The sequence below is a fragment of the Lissotriton helveticus genome, chromosome 3_1, assembly GCF_964261635.1.
Source record: "Lissotriton helveticus chromosome 3_1, aLisHel1.1, whole genome shotgun sequence".
NCBI classification, from domain to species: Eukaryota; Metazoa; Chordata; class Amphibia; order Caudata; family Salamandridae; genus Lissotriton; species Lissotriton helveticus.
The window spans coordinates 1,831,669,508-1,831,693,085 of NC_136061.1; the positions used below are offsets into that span (position 1 = coordinate 1,831,669,508).

Consider the following 23,578-nt stretch of genomic DNA (forward strand, 5'->3'; position numbering starts at 1 on the left):
ATTATTACATGAATGATATTAATTGTGGAAAACATGCTCTTGGGCATGTGAGAAAGGAAAGGTGAAATCTCTGCGAACCACGTGAATAATCTGGAGAAAAAAAAATCTATTTGCACCAAAAAGCATTTTTACACCATTACCTTATGGCATTTGATATTTGAAGTGTACCTTCCATCACTGAGGCACCCATCTACATTTGTTACTTTTCCTCTTTTTATGAAAAGCAGTTTCTCACTGTCGACTTTAGTATTCCAAGTACAAATTAATCCAAAGTGTATTGCTTTATATTGCCATTGCATTTATATAACATTGGCGCACTTCATGTTGGTTGATTTCAAAAGAGAGGTTACCCCACTGTCACCAGGGATCAGGGCACAAAGGACAAAAAGTCAAAGAGAAATCCCTGGGGAGTGTTAGTTAGCCCGTGGTATCTATACCCGTACGGTTCCTCCACAGCACCTGGGTTACCGGTTGCTATAGATCACCGTTAGAAGGGAAAAGGTTTATATAATGATTCCCACAAAGAAAAATAGTTGTTAACAATCTAGATTTTTATTAAAATAAAGCAATAGTTTTCAATAAAAAATACACACATTTAAAATTTCAAAGGAACTTTCCCTGAAAAATAAAAGTTAATCAGCAAAATATCAGTGAACAATATAAAACTATACAGTATATAAGTACATTCATATTATATTGCACATCATAGACACAAAGATTTTGTTACTCAAGACAACACATGTAAATACAAAAAAAAGAAAAAAGACCCCTTTAAAACGGTGGCACTTTGATGTTTTTACCACTATTGATTTCTAGATCCACTAGCTAAAAATGACATGTACATTATAACACACATGCAACAGTAATCCATGTACATCCAGTGTGTTTGAGCTAGAAATGGATTCTTCTATATAGAAGTGCGTCGACGCGTTTCGGTGCTTTGCACTTGGTAATGTGGCACCTTCCTCAGGACTTCTTAGTAGGGGTTTTCCGTACAGGAAAGACTTCACTTTCCCTGTATAAGGGGCAAAATAATATCGTGTCAGAACCTTTTTTCCTTGGGTACATATTCACTATAGTCATTATCTCTTATGTCTTACTGACACTCATGATATTTTCATAGTTCCTAACCCCGATAACCGGTTCTCTGAGCATCTCCAATTTTACTCTAGATACGAGTGCTATCTGCAGTTGCCCTTGAAGTTGGGAGCTCGTCAATTCATTAGTATAACAGTGATGTACAATTGACAGTTCCATTAATCTTATTTTGCCTCTAGAAAATCTATGTAACATTTCGTGTCCTTCAAACATTGTTCATATGTGGAAATCATTATTTGAAGGGACTCTGGAATAGAGAGTTGGGAGTAACAGATGTATACATATAATAAACAGTACCAACAATCTCACCTAAACATAGGCGAAAGGATTTCACTCAGTTTCTTAAAAGGTGGGTATTGGGCGCCAATTGCGTCATTCCTGGACAATCACTATGAGGTCACTGGCTGTTTTCGCCTGAAGAAAGATATATGCATGGCAGATATTTAAACGTGGGCTTAATGGTTGTTCTACCCTTTAGGTTATAAGTTTATGCTCACTCATTACCTCTATGTTTTCTTTAAGGCTTCTAGTGGTGATATTCCTTAGTCTTCCGATTAGTCTGGTCTTTTTCTTACGTTCAGTTTATTTTAAAACACGATATCTAATTGGAAAGAAGTTGTATGTTTCTATTCCTTTCTATTGCAAGTATTTTTAACAACTTTGTGTGGTTAGTTTGCATTCGTTCTTACCTGCAACGCTATTAAAACTCGCTTCAAACGGGCATATATTAGGGGCCTCGCCGGAACTGGATATGTTCTGGTGGGGTCAAAAAAGAGCATACAATTGGTGGTTTGACCAAGTCTCTACCACTAGATTCGTTATTTATTTATTTAAACCTTTCAAGGTTCTAGACCGTAGTTTTATGTAATAGCGGGGTTTGCTGCTTGTACCTTTTAGTACATACCCTCCTTTAGCTTATGTGGGTTGGTGCTCAGAGATTATTCTGAGGCGCATCTGAGCCATGGACATCTTCAACTAGCCCCGGTGCACCCTTATCTTTGTCACCCGGGAGGAAAGGCACCCCTCCTACTTACATTTTGCCATAGTTAAAATAAATTCTCTTAACACCCTTGGTCTGCTGCCTGTAAACGTACTATTTTTGCTAAGATTAGATGGGTGCTATGCCTCTCAATTTAGTATCTAGGAGGCGCCCTTTGCACGCGCTGCTGGAATCCCTTCTACCCCCTTAACAATCAAAGTTCTTCCGGGTCCCTAGTTCTTACCTTTGAGATCGTGGCGCCGCGCTTCTGCCTCGTTTGGTTCTGCACTCTGGCGTGTGTGTTACGCGCACGGCTATTTATACTCAGCTGATGTCGGTAAATGGCTTGCAGCTGATTGTTTTGATCGTAGAGGGGGCGTGGTCTATGTGTGCGGATTCGCCATCTTAGAGTGGTGAATATTATCGCTCCGTACCTGATGTATTGAGTGTTTTATATCTCTACATTCATGGAATTGATGTACTGAATTCCTATATTTTGGTCTGCATCTTATTTTAATATATCGAATTCAGGACTCTCTTTGTTTTGACGAGATTTTGTATGTATTTCCCTTTCCGGACTCTCGTTTTTATTGTACTGGGTTACGCTGTCCTTATTTTAATTACTGCTATCCTAGGTGATATATTTAAAGCGATTTATATTGAGTACTTTAACTATTTGTTTATTTACTTGTTTGTTTATTTAAGCCGGGCGTTCACTCTTCTACAGATGGCACTTGTCATTGTCCCTAATTGGATGTTGACCAGTGATGTGGTGAATACGTGGTACACAATATTCATTGGCCATGCCGGGGGATTTGTTATTGTGGCATACCGCGTGATGGTTTATTCTCATCGCCACTGGATTACTCCAGTTGCCAGATGCATATTGGAGGCTCACTAAGGTGTCTCACGCAGAGTTTTATCTTTATATATATTTCTGGGACACTGTATTTTGGGTTGTTTGGTCGCAGCCGGGGTTACTGCAATTGCCTAGTGACTAGTGGCAGGTAGCCAGACTATCTACGCGATGTTTTTCTTAATCTGTGCCCTGTCTTTGCTGTTCTATTAGTCTAGTTTCATCTCGGTCTTATGTGGAAGAGATCTCATTATTCACTTCAGATAAGGGCTTCCCATTCTTCCCTCGAATTGAGGCCTTTTTTAATGGTATTAAACTTTATCATGTACCACTGTTCTTGCTGTTTACGTCTAGTGGTACTATCACCTAGCCTGGTTAGTTCCTTTATCCGTTCTATAATGATCCACCTGAGATCTTTTTCATTGTGGCCTTTTTCTTTCCAGTGCATTACAAGGGGGGCATTTTCTTTATTATTTCTGATCGCAGATTTGTGTTCACCGATCCTTACTCTTACCTCCCTGCCTGTTTCCCCAATATAGGCTTGTTCACATGGGCACAGGATCATGTATATTGCGTTTTTTGTTCGGCAGTTGTTTAATGTGGTTATATCATGAGTTGCGCCGTTGTGTTCCACTTTCTTTGTAATTACACAGTGGTCACACACGCTGCACTTGCCACATTTGTTGTTTCCCACTGCTCTGGTGCCGGTGAGCGTTGTCTGATTTTCTACCACATCATCCCTGTACGTATGTACTAGGTTAGATCGTAGGTTTTTGTTTTTTCTATACGCAAACAACGGACGTTCTAAGACACTAGTGTCAGGTCCGTTGTTGAGAATCTTCCAGTTGTGATTGATTATATTTTTTACTTGGTTGGTTATAGAGGAATGTTGACTGACCATCACTATTTTGTCTTGTACGTTCTTTTTCTCTTTTTTGGTTAGTAGACTTTCCCTGTTATAGTAGCGAGCCCGCTTAAAAGAATGTTCAACTAGTTTCCTGGGATATCCACGTTCCCTGAACTTCTTTTTCATATCTCCAGCGTGCTTATGAAAGTCTGCCAGATCTGTACAATTTCTTCTCAGGCGAAGAAATTCGCCAAACGGTATTGAGTCTTTTTGACTCTTGGGGTGGTAACTACGGTAGTGTAAGATGGTGTTACGGTCTGATTCCTTTTTATAGAGCTCTACTTTAAGTTGTTTGTCCTCACTTTTAATGCAAATATCCAGGAAATTTACCTTTGTTTTACTGTATACGGCTGTAAATCTGAGGTTTGGATCTCCCAAATTCAGCCATGCCAGGAATTCTTCTAGTGACTCTGTATTACCCAGCCAGATAAAAAATATGTCATCAATGAAGCGAGCCCAGTTTCGGATATTCTCAAAAAATGGGCTCACTTCATTGTGTATATGCTTGTTTTCAAACAAGCTGACATATATGCAGGCTAAGCTCGGCGCGCAGGTAGCGCCCATACTGGTCCCTTTCTTCTGAATATACAAGTCTTTCTTAAAGAGGAAGATGTTGTTGAGGAGTACCATGGAAACACATTCAACAATAAATTGTTTGTTTCCTCCTATGATTTCCGTATCTTCTAAAAGACTGCTAACTGCTGTAATTATGTCTTGTTGGGGTATATTAGTATATAGTGACTCTACATCGAGAGTCACCATATATTCATTTTCTTCATCGAATTGAGTCCCTTCAATCTTGGATATCATATCCGCAGTGTCGCGGATGTAAGACTTCTGTTTTTCAACTAGAGGTTTTAAGAATCTGTCCACATACTGACTCAGTGGTTCCAGTAGCGAGTCTATTGAAGCTACTATTGGTCTTAGCGGTGGATCGTTAAGACTCTTGTGGACTTTTGGTAGTCCATACATAGCGGGGGTTTTTGGATTAGGATTGTTTAAAAATTTCCATTCGTCCTCAGTGATACCACCTTCTTCTAAAGTGGTTTGGAGCAGAGTTTCCACATCTTTTTTAAGTTTGTATAATCTCGATTGATGGACCCTGTTGTAGTGTTCTTCGTTTGCTAGAAGGCACCCTACTCTGCGTTCATAGTCGCTAGTGTCGAACACCACGACTCCTCCCCCCTTGTCCGCAGGCTTTATTGTGATACTCGTGTCAGCGGACAAGGAGTTGATGGCTTCCCTTTGTTCCTTGTTAACATTTTGCTCTTGGTAATGTTTCTTTTCCAGTAAAATGCCTACCTCTAGTTTTACCATGGATTCGAAGATTTCAAGATTTTTATCCACCATACCTAGGCTGGGGGTGAATGTTGACTTAGCTCGCAAACCCGAGTCAGTTGGTGTCTCTCTAATAGGTCTATTTTCAAAGAATCTGCGTAATCTAATTTTCCGAAAGAACGCTCTGAGGTCCTTCTCTAATTGGAACCTATTTATACCTGCCGTTGGGACAAAGTTAAAACCCATACCCAACACCTGTTTTTCTATATTGGTGAGGGTTCTCTGGGATAGATTAATTATGGGTGTTATTTCTATCTCCAGTATATTTTGTTCCTGGTCCGCTTGTATTCCTGAGGGGCCGGGTTCTGTTGGTAGTCTTGCTCCTGTTCTCTCTGAACAGGTCTCTTGGAGTATTGTCCCCTCCCTCTGCCACGGAAGTTCCCCCGACCTCTCTGTGGGCGTTGGTCTAAAAAAGGAGTTTCATAATCTCTATTGGGACCTGCATATTCCTCATCTTCTCTGCAGTGTTCCTCCTCCTCTAGACTGCTCTCAGATGTACCTGAAAAGTGTACGTGTCTAGGTCTTCTGGGTTGGAATCTAGTTTGGAATCTGGGTTTGGTGTTTTCATTCCTGAAATTATCAGGTTTTTCAATGTAATAGTCTTTCTGTAGAAAGGGATAGACTACTTCTTGGCTAAATTTAGCAATGTCTTTCCTCAATTTTTGCGTTTTACGGTTGGTTAAGTATTCGCAATATCCTCTCATATCCTTATTTATTTCCTCAAGTCTCTTCTTAACATCCTCGACTACATTGTTCTCCAAGAGTGCTTTTTCTAATTCCTCCATTTCTTTTATTTCTATTAGGACAGTGGCCTGTGCGGTTTCGATGATGAGTAGCATGAGATCTCTGCTACATCGGTTACAAATAAATGTCCATGTTTCCAGAAATTTTTGATTATCTACAAACAGGCCGGGTTCATTCCGGATTTGCAACCCTATTGGTATTTTACCTGCTCTAACATACTGAGTCATAAAGTCAGCATGTAACTCAGTTCTGATGATTTTCTTTTTTAGGTTAATAAGCTGGTTCCACTTTTCCCCCCCATTAGGAATAACTGTGATGTTATTACCGCCTCTATTGGAGCTTAATATTTTATTTAATTGTTCTTCACTAAAGCCGAAGGTCCTTAGTGTATCCATTTTATGATTGGATAGAGACTATTGGGTTTTATTTGGATAGGAAAAACTGAAATAGTCACCATGAAAAACCTAAACTCTCCAGCACAAGGCCGTACTTAGCAGATTTCAAAAGAGAGGTTACCCCACTGTCACCAGGGATCAGGGCACAAAGGACAAAAAGTCAAAGAGAAATCCCTGGGGAGTGTTAGTTAGCCCGTGGTATCTATACCCGTACGGTTCCTCCACAGCACCTGGGTTACCGGTTGCTATAGATCACCGTTAGAAGGGAAAAGGTTTATATAATGATTCCCACAAAGAAAAATATTTGTTAACAATCTAGATTTTTATTAAAATAAAGCAATAGTTTTCAATAAAAAATACACACATTTAAAATTTCAAAGGAACTTTCCCTGAAAAATAAAAGTTAATCAGCAAAATATCAGTGAACAATATAAAACTATACAGTATATAAGTACATTCATATTATATTGCACATCATAGACACAAAGATTTTGTTACTCAAGACAACACATGTAAATACAAAAAAAAGAAAAAAGACCCCTTTAAAACGGTGGCACTTTGATGTTTTTACCACTATTGATTTCTAGATCCACTAGCTAAAAATGACATGTACATTATAACACACATGCAACAGTAATCCATGTACATCCAGTGTGTTTGAGCTAGAAATGGATTCTTCTATATAGAAGTGCGTCGACGCGTTTCGGTGCTTTGCACTTGGTAATGTGGCACCTTCCTCAGGACTTCTTAGTAGGGGTTTTCCGTACAGGAAAGACTTCACTTTCCCTGTATAAGGGGCAAAATAATATCGTGTCAGAACCTTTTTTCCTTGGGTACATATTCATGTGTTCTATAGTCATTATCTCTTATGTCTTACTGACACTCATGATATTTTCATAGTTCCTAACCCCGATAACCGGTTCTCTGAGCATCTCCAATTTTACTCTAGATACGAGTGCTATCTGCAGTTGCCCTTGAAGTTGGGAGCTCGTCAATTCATTAGTATAACAGTGATGTACAATTGACAGTTCCATTAATCTTATTTTGCCTCTAGAAAATCTATGTAACATTTCGTGTCCTTCAAACATTGTTCATATGTGGAAATCATTATTTGAAGGGACTCTGGAATAGAGAGTTGGGCCGCACATTGCTCCTGACCCCAACGTTGGTGGTCAATCCAGTGGTGATTGGTTATAGTTGATTAGTGGGATGATTAATCTTGCATTCTCAAGGAAACCATTGCATGCATTTACTCCAGTTTCTTTCTTGTAGATTAACACCTTCCATGCTGGTGACGGAACCACTCCGTCACCAGCCTCAGACGCGCTGTGCTGGTGATGGAGTGGTTTTGTTACGGCCCGGCAGCCGTGCCTGCGCGGCGATGATTTCGCGCCTGCGCGGCGCGTTCTATTGAGCGGGCGGGGCCGTGACGGATCCACTCCGTCACAAGCACAGCGCGCCCGAGGCTCGTGACGGAGCGGTTCCATCACGAGCAAGGGAGCGCCGCGCAGCCCCCCTCCCCCTAGCGCTGCTGCGGAATTACCGCCGCAGCCAAGGGGTTAAGTTAGTAGGAGTTCAGCGTGATCATTACTAGGGGGGTATGTGAGTTCAAACAGATGGTTGGCGGGATTAGTAGAGTAGCCAGAGCAGGTTAGATCTTGGTAGGTTGCAGAGTTTGACCTTCAAAGAAAGACGTGGGGGCACATGCAATAAAGTTAGGAATTGCGAGTCCTTAACAGCGATTATTAAGGAGTCGCAATTACATATGGATGTAGGTTTTGCAGTAAAGATTGTGATTCCTACAAATTCCTTAATAGCGAATCACAATTTGCGATTCGCTATTAAGGAATGGCTTACCATTCATTCCTATGGGCCTAAAGGCCCTTAGGAATGAATGGGATTGCATTCGCAATTTGGGAGTACCAAAGAGGTACTCGCAAATTTCGCATGCAATTTCAAGGGTGCAGGGGACCAAAAGACCACCCTTATAAACCCCCCAAAACGGGTAAGTATGCAAATGTGGTGTACAGCACCACAATGCACTTTGAAAAATGCATTTATTTGCATTTTTCAAAGTAGTTGCAAATTACCATCAACTTGCAATTTGTGAATGCATGATGCATCGCGTTTAGGGAATTGCAATTTGCGATTTCCTTATTTGCGAATTGCACAAAATGTACATGCATCTGAAAAGGCCATTTTACGATCGCAAACGGACGACTATTGCGATTCGCACTGTTTGCGATTGCAAAATGGTTTGATGCATGTGCCCCCAAGTCTTTGAGCTGAGATGTGGGCAATCTGCATTTCATGGTCCATTACGCATATTTTTTAATGGAAGGTGTCAAGGTGGGCTCGGTTTGCATAGCAGCAAATGAAAGTGTGCAAGTTAGACAAAAAAGTATCCAGGTTGTGGTGTTCAGAGCCACATCAGGCGTTCTGATTTTTAAATCTACTCTTTCTGCGCAGCACCTGTGGTGGAGGGACGTGGGCATGTGAGAAACTACCTTGCGTTGGGACGTGCTCAGTTGACGGAGGCTCTCACATCAGCACCTTTGACGAGACACTTTACAACTTCCATGGCGACTGTGGCTACGTGCTGGCCAAGGTAATTCACAAAGACAATTCTGATAATGCTGCTGAATGTGAGGGATGAATGGTGATCTCCTTGCATTCTAAAGCATCAAGAGCATTTGCATTATATTGTTCATTTCCATGATCCTGTTCACATATACCTGTATTTTCAGGCTTCCTACCACTATAATCTGTTCATACTAGTGACCCAGTAAGGTAAACATTTCAAACCTCACTGTACTATAAAAAACCCTCTAGACCATAGGTCCTGGCATCATCAATCCACCAGGCCATCGATGCTTCCTCCGATAAGTTTCCCAAGCCTTCAATATTAATGATATAAACCTTTACATACTGTGGTTCCTACTGATATAAACCTTTCAAGCCTTTACTACCCCTGTTATGAACTCGTACATGCCATGAGCGCTGTAAAGATAGGTATCTCGAGACCCATCTCCTGATGATATACTGTTATAGCAGTTCCAGGCCAAGAGCTGAGTGGCTATGGACCTGCCACCCTATTAGCCCACGTGCTCTGGTCCCAGGGACTCCACTGCTTTCAATCTATCTGTCCAGTTGCAACCACTGGAAGTCATTAATGCCACTGGTTGTCATTTTTTCCTAGGATTGCGTTGGTAACTCCTTCAGTGTCATGGCAGAGATGCGCATGTGTGGCAGGACGGAGAGCGAGACCTGCATGAAAAGTGTCTCGATCAGCCTCAATGGTGGAGAAAAGGTATGTGGCTACATCTTACTGGCAAAGGTCAAAAGTGTGGAAGGAGAGATGAGAGATGCAGAGATATGAGCATAATGTTTATGAGATGCTAGGTGCAAACACATTGGTTACTAATTGAAGGACACATCATGCTCTTCAGAAAGCAACATAGACGTCACTAATGATTTCCTTAACCTCGTGAGCGCTCATGACGAGGTCAGCTCCTCATGAGCCACGGCGCTCCGGTGCTCATGACGAGCTGAGCTCGTCATGACCGCGCCCGTTACTTGGAACGCTCGCACGCTGGGCTGATTCCCCTGCTGTGCTGAACGTTCCATTGGAACGGGCGCGGTCATGACGAGCTCAGCTACAGCGGGCCATGTGAAGTCCTCCGGTGCTCAGCTCGTCATGAGCACCGGAGCGCCGTGGCTCATGATGAGCTGACCTCGTCATGAGCATGGGGGCACTGTATGCGCCCCCCTGCCCACCAGCACAGCGGGGGAATCCGGCCAGCGGCGAAGGGGTTAAATGCTATGAGGAGAGATCCCTACCTCTTTTTCAGAAAACTAAAGGTCCAGTGGCCACGCATTATAGTGGGAAGTAAATGTTAAGGTGGGCATCCAGAATTTGTGCGATTTGAATGGTCATGGCAGAACTCAAAAGAACTATTAATGTTATCAATAGATTCCAAGTACCCAATGGGTGATACAACTTAGATAACATTTCCATCTATGCAGTAGCTTGACACTTGGTAGTTTTGTTGCCCATTCATGCCATTACTTCAGCGACACTCACACCGCTGCATTGGTGGGGAAAGAACCCCATATATGAACATTGGAGTGTGATCATGGGGGTAAAGCTGGGACAGAGGGGGCGGAACGGTCCAAGAAATTCAATAAACGGTGTTAATAAATGTCAAGTGAATAAATGAGGTGGATTTAGGATGACGCAGAATAGATCCCTGTGATAAACATACAACTGTCATACCTATATTTTTTACATGTCTTGTACCTTCTGCCTTTCCTCCAAACGTTTAGAGAAGTTCTCACTCTTGAAATGCAATCCACCATCCACGCCTTATTGCATGTAACATCAAGAGTTTTAGACAGTAATGAGATGTTTTGAAACTCCCCATACAATATCTCCTTTCTTGTGACACAACAGTGTGTTTGGTTGAGCAGTTGACCTTCCGTTTGGGAAATGAGTCAAGTTTAGACGTGCCACACCCTTTCCGGAGGGAGATCTGGCTGTCAGAGCCTATCTGGGACGGGGAGGTTGACTTTCTGCTTGAATAAAAAACCAGGGTGCTCTAATTTAGTGTTGGCATTCAGCTTATGAGACCGTGTTTGACAGCTTAACCAAATCCCCCCAAATAAATCTACTCCTAGTTTTTACAGCGGGCCATGTGAAGTCCCTGTGTCTTCAACTAGAGCAAATGGTGCTTTGGTGTTGTGTCGATCAGTCCAGTGAAGGTGAATGACTGGCCTGATTTGTGTTCTGCTCTTGCACTCCGCAGACTTTCTTCATCAGGCCAGACTGCACTGTGCTCATGAACATGGTCCATGCAGAGCTTCCCATTGTTTCAGGTGAGTTTTTAGTTCAGACCTATCTCTGGATTGCTGGCTGCCTCTTGGCTTTCTTTGTTTTCTCGCCTTGCATGCAAGGTGTGAAGGCTGTGTTCCATCGTTCCTGATCAGTCACATTCTGTGCCCTCAGATGGTGTTACCGTGTTCAAGCCCTCTTCCTCCTATATGATTATGGAGACAAATTTTGGCCTCCAGGTGGAGATCGAAGTGAAGCACTTTTTGCAAGTTCGGATCAGGCTCCAGCCACACTTCGAGGGGAAGACCTGTGGTAAGTCTCCCTCTGCTCTTGATATGAAGCTCCTTCACCCATCTACTGACCGCTTCTCAACAGCGTTGTGACTGCACTTCAATTTTGTCTTGCTTTCTCAAAAAGGTCTCTGCGGAAACTTCAACAAAGATCAAGCCGATGATTTCAAAACCTTGAGCGGAGTGGTGGAGGGCACTGGCGCTTCTTTTGGTAACAACTGGAAGACACAAAGTGACTGTCCCAATGTGAAAAACATCCACGAGGATCCGTGTGCCTCCAGTGTACAGAACGGTATGTGTACTCTTGAAAAATGGTATCTTCAAAGGAGGAAGGCTGGAGCCCTCTGTGCGGCGATTACCTGGCACCTTCTAGGCTCAAAAATGTTAACATGTGCTGACTACAGAGTGGACCCATGGGGTTCTGGGGTGGAAAGCTGAACTCTGCTAGCATATGCCTTTCCTTGAAGGCTTCCTCCTCATTGTCACCAGAGTCTCTGACTCATGTCAGTTAGCTACACGTGACTTTGTGACTTTTTGCCCTTCCTCACTCCGTGTGGCGGGAAACATCCTTTACGACGCAACTTTTACCACGCAGTGCCTTTACAACGCAGGTTTTTCAACGTAAGTCATTACAACGAATTGCGCTGGGGGCGCTCTAGGATAGGTAATAGTTTAATTTACTATCCAACACCTTCCCTACTATCCACGGGGACTGGAGTTGGAAGAGTAAAATAAACTATTCACTATCCAGCACCCCCCAACGCAAGTTGTTGTAACGACTTGCGTTGAAAAACCTGCGTTGTAAAAGCATGCGTGGTAAAAGCATGCATTGTAACAACGTAAATCCCGGTGTGGCAGGTTGTGTTGGCATTGCCCACGAATGCCAAGTGTGAGGGAATACTGTTTTTTATCCATGTTAACAGTTGAAGGTAAACATGGAGTGGTTTTCAATCGCTGGCATTATGTGTGTAACATGTCACCTCTTCGGCTGTGCTGGTTACCCGTTGACTTCCATTGAACCTCCCCATCTTCACACACAGTGTCAATGACCGTCAGCCATATGCACCTGGACTGACGTGGCTTGGTAGTGACGATTGCATGAAATCCGCACCTCTGGGGCATAACCTCTTCTTTTTCTTCTTTCTATGTGCAGCCGAGTATGCTGAGCACCACTGCCAGATGCTGTCAGACCCATTGGGACCTTTCGAACCCTGCCACGCTTTCCTGGCTCCAGCGCCTTTCGAGAGGGTGAGTTGATGTAGCATGGTGAGTCAAACCAAGGTTGGCATTCTCATCTGGTGTGCAATGGTTGAGAGTCATTTCTTCCCATCTTACAATTTGTTGGGATCTTAAACCCTAGCTTTTCAGGCCCATAGAGTAGCCATGTCTTGCCAGCCTCCACTGCCCTGCTTTCCTCTGTTAGCGCCAGCATACTTAGTTGATGCCACACAACTTCTCGCTTAACACATCACTTCTATTCATGCAAAGGGCATTTTTGAGCAAGGGAGTTATTTTGTCATACATATTTCATGCTTACAAATATGAGTACACGCCCTACCCAAGGCGAAATATGCATTTGAGTACTAGTTGGCACTGCTGATTCATGCCCCTTCTAAACACAATTAGCAGCAAACAAGAAAACGAATGAGGGAGGTTTTTATAGAAAACTTTAGGGATTCTGCCTTAAACCGTGGGCTCTCTCCACAGAAGGTTAACTGCAAGCTTGCCCACATAAGGCATGCGAGTTTAGCGCACACTAGAACGCAGGTAAGGCCGATGGAGGAGGTAAAAACGTCACTATCACAGCTTGTGTCACGAGTCTCATCCCTGTGTTGTGCCCATAAAGCTTTTAAATCATTCAAAATTACAATTATTGTCACATTACAGGCTATCGCACAAGAGTTTTATAGCAATGTTTTGAGTATATAGTCTTGTTTTCTGATAATGCATGTCCATAATTATCAGCTATCAAAAGACCTGAGGCGCAAAAGAACGAAGAAGTAGTAAATTATGGTGAAAAATAAGCAGCCGTGGCCCATGCAGGTAAGAGCGGTGGGGCCGGGCGATGTGGTATTTCGATGGACGATGAAGAGGGAAAATTAAATAAAGAATTAATTTTCCCTCGACATCGTCTGTCGAAATCCCCGTCCCACCCCAACCCAATCCCCCCCAACCTGGCTCCACCGATCTTCCCTGCACACAGGGCCCTACTGGCCATAGCGGGCACCAGGCAATCCCCCGGTGCCCCGCACGGGTGGGGACCGGTTTTAGGTCCCTGGGGGCCGTTTTTATTACAGGGCCATTTTTGCAGCATAGCCGCGGCTGAAAATAAGGTGGGGCTTAAACACGCTGATGGGAGGCCTGTGTTTAATTCTAACTGGGCAACTGCGTTTCTTTCTTTCCAGAACTGCATGTTCGACACTTGCAACTGCGAGAAGACTGAGGACTGCATGTGCGCAGCCATCTCGTCCTACGTGCGCGCCTGTGCAGCCAAGGGGATCTTCCTGGAAGGGTGGAGGAGCGAGATATGTGGTGAGTGAGGGAGACCAGAAACTAAACAAAACTTCCTGCTACTGTTCGAGTCCTAGATTGGGTGCACGCCACCTCACTAGTAGCATATATATATATATGTATATATATATACATACACACACACACACACACGCATATACACACACACACATATATATATATATATATATACACACACATATATATATACACACACATATATATATATATATATAGACACACATATATATATATATATATTTACATATATATCTATATACATACACACATACATACATTCACCAGTGGCCATGATGAATTAGCCAGATACTTAAAGATACATGCTCGCCATTGTGGTTGCCACAGCACTCTGACTCGTCCTTGACATGCGCTGGTTTAACTCCCATGAGGCACAGGGTCAAGACTGATTTGCATATGGCCAGGTCTAAAATGGGGTGGCATGGTGAGCAAAAGAATGATGGATTTAACCCAGATCTCCTGACTGGGGGTGAATGTTGTGATTTGTTCTGCATTCTGTCCATCAACTGTGTGTCTTTCGCTAGTTTAACTTTGGGCCTATGAAATGTAAGCTCCTGTTTACCTCTCCCCTGCTAAGGCAAGTACAGTGAAGACTGCCCTGCGACACAGACCTACACGTACTCCGCGCACAAGTGCCAGGCCACCTGTCGGTCCCTCAGCGAGCCCGACAACTCCTGCGGTGTAACAATCCTACCTGTCGACGGCTGTGTCTGCCCAGAAGGCATGTACCTGGATGAGAGCAGCAAGTGTGTGGAGGTCGAAGAGTGCGGCTGCTACTACCAAGGCTCCTCCATGGCACCCGGGGAGGTTGTACACGATAACAAGGCTATCTGGTGAGTTCACGATAAGGGTAATGCCATATCTGTCTAGGTCACAACTCAACTGGGTGCCCAGGGCAGACGTCAGGGGTAGACAAGCGGGTACGGAGTTTCCCATTATGTTTTGAAAAAGGGGCCTCGTTCCCCTTATTTCGATGATAAAAGGTTTTGGTCAACAAACTGCAGGTGTAAAGCACTGTTTGGGTTTGGAAAGAGCTTAAGAACATCAACATGAAATAAACACGCACTCTCAGCCAGTATAATATTTAAAAAAATAATAAAACCCGCATACTTTGATTAGTAACTAAAAGCTGTTTAACATTGTAATTTACAAGTTCCACGTGTCTGTTTGAAAATATTGGCATTTCCAAGCTCAGTTGCACCACTGATATGTGGAAAATACGTGATTTAAAAGAAAGTAAAACCAAAAATGGTCTTTTTTTTTCTTTGTGATCATGTTAAGTTGTTGTTGCTGTAGAATAGACATTTGAGCTTTTAAGTAAAGATTATTATAAGGGCATGACATTACATCGTGTGACGTGACTTGCTATGTCGTCAATTTTTTATTGCATATGATAGTAAGACCCCCAAGTATGAGACTTGTGTCCTGTGGGTGTCTTGTAGGACTACTGGTTAGGAGGGAAGGGGTGATACATTTGTATTAGCGGATGTTATGCCTATGTTTGAATGAAATCACCAATACGTACAGCCACATTGCATGAACCTAGTGGCAAGGTACACACCGTTCGGCGAGCGCAGCCACATCTTGACCTATAGGTCTGCAGCAGTGCAGCTGTCCACTACAAGAAGTTATACAGATGAATGCATCCTGCCTGGGCAGCCAGGTCTAGCGCTGGGGCACAAGCAAATGATGGATTTTGAAAATCCAGCAAGACAGCCTCAACCACCCAGTCTCTTGCAGAGAAAATCCATGGGGCCTCATTTATGAGGCCTTGCATCAGTTTTGCGCTTCCGATGCGTCGGCGTAAAACATGCCTCCTATTGCGCACTATTTACAAAGTGACGCATCTAAGCAGATGCGTCACTTTGTAAACCCCTGCGCTACATTATACCTGCGTTAGGTACAATGTATGCAGGGGGGGCGTTACCCCGCATAAAGATTTGTAAAAGTGACGCAGTGAAATCTACGAGAGCCTGCCTCACAGCAGGAGTCAGACTGACGTAGGCCCTTTCACATGGGGCTTTCCCCATGTGAAAGGATGCATTGCTGGATTTGCGCCACTTTTGCGCTTACAGATACGTCAGAAATACTGACGTATCTGTAACTTCTTGCGAAATGATGCGTCATACATTAAATATGATGCAACAGGTATGTCGCAAGGAGTGCGCACTGAGAAGTGACGCATCGCTGCTTTCACGCAGCGATGCATCATTTCTAAAATAAGGTCCCATGGCATCTAATACTATTTTACAAAAGTTCTGTGACTCCAGCTGTTGTGCTATTTGTGCGTTTGCAGTTTTTAAACATGAATGATGAGAGTGCAGGCTGCACCAGGACATGGAACAAAATGCGTCACATATTCCTTTTATCTGCAATTTCAAACGACCAGGAAGTTATTTATTTTAAAATGTCTTATAAACATGTGAGATGATTATTGATTTCTGTGCACTATGTTGCTAAACGTAAAAACAAAACCACTCTGTACAGCATAGCACCTGCAGGGGCTAAAACAACAACCAGTGAAGGTTATCACTTAATAAACACGAGACTTCCAGAAAGAAATTCCTGACATTGGCCACTAGGTGGTGATGAACCGCCAAAAACGAAAAAGAAAATGAAAAATATTTCACAGAAAGCTGAACAAGTAGAACACTTTTCTAACGCCTTGTTGTCTTTCTCCCCTCTTCTTCACAGCACCTGCTCCCAGGGGAAGGTCAGCTGCTTGGGAGTGACAGTTAAAGATCCAGGTAATCTTCACCGCCTATCAGCGGAAACTGCAATCCAAGTCCGTGTTTGCCGCCCTTTGTCACCCTCTGAATCCCCATGCTGTACCACTGGCATTAATATTCTCTCGTGCTCTCTTTGGGGTGAATTTTACTCTCCCATTGGGTAAAATGTATTCTCTTCTTTGTTCATTCATTCATCATCTATGGACACAGATTCATCAGCGGAGAAAAGGTTCATTCCACCAGGCTAGGGGCCTAGCAGAGCAGTTGAGGGGGGCGAGCCACTCCCGTGTCAGGCCCCATTGCTCCACCTCTGCATATTGTGTTCTGACTTCTGCTAAATTGTGTCCTTAGAAACCCACCGCCCCGCCCAACAAGCAGGGATTGGGAAAACATAATTTCCTGGAAGTGAGACATGCCGATATCTCACACTCCTCTCATTATGTCGCCCACTCCAGAATGCGATGCCCCCATGGTGTACTTCGACTGCGCAAATGTTTCTTCCAACGCCCAGGGCTCCGAGTGCCAGAAGAGCTGCCAGACTTACGACGTGGAATGCGTGAGTGTCTCGTAGGGTTGGGGAAATGCAGGGGGGACACACACAGGGCGAAGGCTTGGGGAGAAATTGAGAGGATGGTTTAATTTAAAACAATATTTTGCCTGCGCCTGTTCTTTTCTTTTGTTGGAGATGTTTTAAGGTATGGGCAAAGTATGCTCTGGCCCCAGCCTTTCAGGGGGCTCCCTGATAGAGCCGACTCTGTTCTGCAGAGTCTTGCCCTGATGACCTTGAATATTTCTTAAACAGGAATAAAGTTTTCCTTCAATTTATTTTTAATGTGGCTGATGTGTGAGTCTTTTACAGACATTTTGAAGAGAAATGTTGTGTTTATGTTTCATGCAGCATCCATAAAAAAAGTTTTGTTTAGGTCAACACAAGACCTCACATATTAACAGATTATTTGCTGCTGTATTACAATATTGAAAACAAGTCACAATCCCTGAACATTAGATGTGAACATATTTAGAATTTGTACAAGTGGGAATGTGCACTATTTGTCACTTGGACAAACAAGCTGGTCGCCGGCCTGAGTAGCACTTTTGAAAGCAGCTACTAAATTTCTCGCAAGACAGCGCATGCGCGCTGACTCTAGCGAGACGTAAAAAGGCATGAAAGAGCAGATATTGGATCACAAATTCAAAGCTGTTTGGATTAGGGGCCCACAAAAAATATTTGCCCAGGCCCCCAAAATCCTTAAGATGTCCCTGGGACGGGGGGAGGAAGACCCTCCATGTTGTTGTCCAATGGCCCAAGGTCTCAAGGCTCAGCACACAGAACCTTGTCTTCTGACTGTGAAATGTTTGTAGACTGTAATGTGTTTATCGTGGACTCTTCCAGCACCGGGAGTCCGCTCTATTGCTTCTCTGCCCTGGGCCCTGCTAAAACGGTCTTTTCTTCCTTGACTTTACAGTTCAGCACCCACTGCGTGAAGGGATGCATCTGCCCGGAGGGGATGGTGCTCGACGGCAAAGGTGGCTGCATCCAGGCCGAGGCCTGTCCCTGTCTCCACAATGAGGCTGAATACCAACCTGGAGAGGAGATATCCGTCAGCTGCAACACCTGGTAGGCACTTCCACTCAACTGCTTGTCAGGAGCACCATCCTTTATAAACTCAGGCAGAGAAGAGGGAGTTGGGGCTGGTTGCTGTATGTTACTCCTCATGTGCGTGTCCTGGCGGTGACAATGGGCCCGGGGAGACGTCTCGCTACAGTCTCCAGACAGCGCCTTTGACAGCTGGGTCTTTTGCAACAGCTGAAGGTGTGGTCGCCTGATAATCCAATAACTCTTGTAGCCCAGAGAAGAATGTTTACGTAGCTTGTGGGTAAGCTAAACATTTCTAGGCTCCATTACACATCTTTCCTACCCATTAGTGTTCATATGATGCTTTCTAGCTCCTCCACAACAAAGAGAAAGCTAGTAAAGACCAATAGAACAGGCCCTATGGGAAAATACAAGTGAACTAATTTTGCTAAAGATCACTGATTGAATGCAAACCAACAGGGCTTTGTTAAAATCATGCCCAAGCCATCTTTTTGCCCTCTGGTACAAAATGGCACCTATTTCAATGAAAGAGAGTGTAGTTTTCTTGAACACCAAGGTTGGCCAGTTTTGATCCACCTGGGTTGGAGCCATGGGATAGCTTTTCACTTGGCATCTTCGGTTCAAAAGACGTGGAGCCAGGTCAGATTTCCTGGATTGTCCGCAGTGGTTCCCAAAGGACCAACATCTTGTTACATTTAATGAATACCCCTATGATATGTATCTGCAATGAAACTTAATTGAAATCATTTGTGTAGCCTGCGGTTATCCTAGATTTAGGCATGGATTGGTGCATTCTGAAACAGTGCTGGATATCTCTGCTGTGCAATGTCATGGATAAATCCTGATCTTTTGAACTGTGGTAGAAAATACCAAATGGCACGGGCCGCTTGAAGATGGATGCTAGGATTTGTATAAAGCATCGAGTAACTCATTTAAGCCAAAGATTCTTAAGAAGGCGTGTGGTTTCTTGCTTGGAAAAGACTATACGTGCAGTAGGTCATGGTTCAATGTATGACAATTATTCAAGTGATGGGCTAAAACGTGGTGTTCAAGGATTAGTTTTACAGTTGTTGACATTACAAAATTGGGCATTAGGAAAGATGGCAGACCTCACAGAAGACACATGCACTGTAATCCAACCAAAAAAGATCAGAAAGCTCAGGTGGTCTAAATGTTATGAAATAGATGAATACAGTGTTGTGCTCCTCTGCTGTAAAGAGGAAATCATCAGAGGGATCTCAGTGAATAGGACTCTCCTTCATTAAACAAAAGTACAAATAGAAGCCACAGAAGGGGTGGGCAAGATGCCACCTTTGTACAAGGTGAAAGCCCTTTCCATGTCATATGAGGATAATGAAAAAAGAAGCATATCTAAATATGTGCACACCCATTGCGTTTTGACGCCGCTCCATATTTACAAATATGTGGAAGCACCAAAAACTTAGGCCAGGTAAAACCTGGTTTTAGGATGGCGATACGAAGAGAAATTAATCATTTCTCCTCGTATTTTGCTCTTTCTGTGTGTGCTGTTCTCTGTAGCACACAAGGAAATGGCAAATCACCTTTAAAGATGGTTTATGTGCAGGATGTTTATGGGATTATTTGAGCTAGGCAGCTTTTTTATTGCCAGCGCTAGGTGAAAGGCAGGGGTGCACCATTTTTGTAAATACGGCGCGTCCCTGCATTTTGAAAATGTCTGAGTGCAGAATTGCCAAATTTGGCATTACATCACGCTCTGACATTCTTGTACATATCTCCCTGCATTTCAAGCTGTGCCCAAGAGCGCTAAAGCGTGGGGCATGGAATAGGTTTTGCGGGCAGGAGCAGGGTGCACTTGTTCGACTGCACTGCTTCATTGATTGATGAGAGGGTTTCTTGCTCACAGCACCTGCAAGAACCGGAAGTGGCAATGCACTGACAAACCTTGCTTCGGCACCTGCACAGTATACGGCGAAGGACATTACATCACATTCGACAGCAAGCGGTACAGCTTCAGCGGGGACTGTCAATACACCCTGGCTCAGGTATTTATGGAGTATTCCAATATGGCGCCTTCTCGCAGCCCGCAACCTGCCGAGGACCATTGCTTATTAATACCAATATCCTTCTCCTCAGGACTACTGTGGCAACAGCACTGCTGGCACCTTCCGAGTGATCATCGAGAATATGCCCTGCGGCACTACTGGCACCACCTGCTCCAAAGCCATTCGGGTCTTCATGGGGGTGAGTAGCGCGTGCTACGTATGAATGAAAATGGCTGGATGTTGGATGGAGCTCTAGCTGGAAACGAAAGCCACATATCGGTCTAGCATCACCACACGAAATAGGCACTTGATTAAATTATGTGGCTGAAGATGTGAAAAGTATCTGTTCCCTGTTGCTTCAAAGAGTTGTAATTGCTCTAAATGAATTGATGAACTCACATGTCTTCTGTCTAGGAAAGGGTTTCTTCAATGATGCCTCTGTTAGGAATATGACTGATTATGACGTTGAGTGCACCAGTGTTTGTTGCCTCAGCCTCTTTGGGTTACAGCAATTCCCATCTGTTGGAAGTCCAGGGATCTTTGCATAATGATTAGGTAATGTCAGCACAGCTGCCCTCTGCACTTAATCAACATTTCTGCAAGCCACCTCTCAATCCTTTAAGTACTGACACCTTTCCGTACGTTTTAGCGTGGAGGCTGAGGAGTGAACGGCTATTACATCTGAGGATCTTTCTCACTGCTTAGAAAGCCAGCACAATGGACATGATTGAGGTTAAACCTGAAGACTGAGCTACCCCCCTCAGCCATAGAAGTGAGATACAGACCCTTGATTGGGCACGGAAATAGAAAACCACACTGCCAGCTCTCATGCACTTTCTCATTTGGGCACGAATTGGGTGCTATGTTTCATGCACTGAGAATTGAAATCCTCCATTAATATTCATTCAAGGATTCTGATTGTTCATTGGATAGATGTAGATGAGTCAAACATGCATTCTGGCAAATAGATAAAGTCCAACAGCATACACCACACTATTGCATATGTTAACAGGTGCAATCAATGAACATTTTGATCTAATTTTACAAGTAGAGATCATTTAGAAAGGTTGTAAAGAGATGAAGTAGTTTACTGCTAAAGCCACACACTTATTGGCCGTCACTGCAAATTGAGATTGTTTTTTGGCCTGTCTTCCACCTAATTGAGCCTGTTTCTTTTGCAGGGCAATGAACTGATCCTGCATGAGGAACACATCGATGTGGTGCAAAGGGACAGCACGGTGGATATGCCTTTCAATGTCCGCTCTACAGGCATCTACATGGTGATCGAGTCAAAGCATGGAATGGCCCTCATGTGGGACAAGAAGACCAGCATGTTCCTCAAGCTCAGTTCAAAATTTAAGGTGAGGATTTAATCAAAGGACAATAGATGTGTTCAGAGGACACAATAATCCCTTGAGTAACTTAATACCACTAAGGGTTAAGGTTCAGTGTTGTTTCTAACTTCCCATCCCTACGAAAAACAACAGTCTCTGTGATTGCATGTTGTGCCTTGGCCAAAGGCATTGGCATGCGTATGGCAAAAAACTCCCTGCAAGTCTTTTTTTCATTAATTTGTCAATGCTTGTGATGAAAGACTATTCACCCACACTTGTTTGGCTCGTTACATAGGGCACGGTTTGTGGTCTCTGTGGCAACTTTGATTCGAATGGTATCAATGACTTCACTACCAGAAGCCAGTCTGTGGTTGGCGATGTACTTGAATTCGGGAACAGCTGGAAAGCCAATCCCACCTGCCCAGATGCCTTGGAAAGCAAGGACGCTTGTACTGCCAACCCGTACAGGAAAGCTTGGTCCCAGAAACAGTGCAGCATCATCAAAAGCGACGCCTTCTCAACATGTCACTCACAGGTAACGTTGTCCGGTTCTTGAGCGACAATTCTGCTTGGCGTATCAAGTCACAACCCCCTTTATGTATAATAAAAACGTTACCACTGAAACCATCCACCAAGCTGAAGGATTTCTAGTGATCGGATAACACACATTGACTCCCCTACCAGGTTGGTGTGTTTGTAACCACACTACTATCACTATCTGCGAAACCATCGCACCACTCTTCTTAGAAGCTTTTTACTTACTCAGAAGGTTTAGATTGGATGTACGCATTGTCTCCTCCCATTCCCAGTTCTTGTGTTTCTCTCTACTCACAGGTTGACCCAAGCAAATACTACGAGGCCTGTGTGACTGATTCCTGTGCTTGCGACACTGGCGGGGATTGTGAATGCTTCTGTACGGCTGTTGCTGCTTACGCCCAGGCCTGCAGTGAGGTTGGAGTTTGCATCCACTGGAGAACCCCAAATATATGCCGTACGTATACGTGGACAGAAAATGCAATTGAAAAACTTCAGAGTTAGTGAAGTTGCAGAATAAGTCATTGAGCGAGAGAGATAACGTTGTTTACATCGAGAAAATGTCAAGATGTATTGGAGAAAAAGGTGTTGCTTTCAATGGCACTTTTCAGAAAAAAAGAAACTTTTTTTTAGTTTTCATGATCATGTGTGTCAATTGAGACTAGACATTGCACAAGATCTCTACAGTTCACATGAATTTTACATTTCGATTGTACAATAATGAAATAGGACCACCAACTCCTAATTACCCAGGGTTTACTGATGTCATGGGTTTGGATAATCTGTCTGTCTGTATGTCTGTCTATCTGTCAACGGTGTTGGTCTAGTTATCGATCTGTCTACTACACAGGATACAAACCAGGTAATGTTATATTATGTTCCTAAAATGCCATATAAGCTTTCTCTTTAAATACTGTACCAAGGGACACACTGCTTAATGCATATACACAAAGGGCAATAATGTCTAAGCTGAGTTGGTGAAAACCTGCCTATATGGCACTCTGTGTGCCTTACAGAGGTGTTTCAATGTCATACATACCAGTATGTAATACAAACTCCTCAGGGATGGGGGAAGGTTCTCTCAGTCTTCCCTGGTGCTGTGTTTTGGAGGGGTCATTTCCTTACTGTCTGTTCTTTTTTCAACATAGTGATTTGATTGGCTTTAGGGATCTTGACAGTATGAAATGTATGTAAAAATGTCATCATGAGGGAACCACTTCGAAGAAAAGTAGTAGCAGTGCATTTTAGTTTTAGACCACTAACGAAAATAAGAATGAAAAGATGTACATTTTCAAGAAACAGTTACAAATGAATATGTTATATTGGTAAAAGCATCTGAGAATAAAAACAGTTAAGAGCTACAATGAAAGAC

General features: G+C 43.4%; 1 protein-coding gene across 1 annotated transcript in view; it reads left to right on the forward strand.

Moving 5' to 3' along the window:
* LOC144823878 (uncharacterized) overlaps nt 1-23,578 on the forward strand; it is a 66,633-nt gene that overhangs the window by 18,241 nt on the left and 24,814 nt on the right. The window contains exons 11-26 of the mRNA XM_078682766.1: nt 8,787-8,925; nt 9,517-9,627; nt 11,123-11,192; nt 11,323-11,460; nt 11,566-11,730; nt 12,592-12,686; nt 13,844-13,970; nt 14,566-14,821; nt 16,683-16,735; nt 17,173-17,273; nt 18,184-18,335; nt 20,200-20,338; nt 20,430-20,537; nt 21,520-21,699; nt 21,968-22,207; nt 22,507-22,663. Coding sequence (XP_078538892.1) covers nt 8,787-8,925; nt 9,517-9,627; nt 11,123-11,192; nt 11,323-11,460; nt 11,566-11,730; nt 12,592-12,686; nt 13,844-13,970; nt 14,566-14,821; nt 16,683-16,735; nt 17,173-17,273; nt 18,184-18,335; nt 20,200-20,338; nt 20,430-20,537; nt 21,520-21,699; nt 21,968-22,207; nt 22,507-22,663 — 2,231 coding nt within the window. The remainder of the gene's footprint in view (nt 1-8,786; nt 8,926-9,516; nt 9,628-11,122; nt 11,193-11,322; nt 11,461-11,565; nt 11,731-12,591; nt 12,687-13,843; nt 13,971-14,565; nt 14,822-16,682; nt 16,736-17,172; nt 17,274-18,183; nt 18,336-20,199; nt 20,339-20,429; nt 20,538-21,519; nt 21,700-21,967; nt 22,208-22,506; nt 22,664-23,578) is intronic.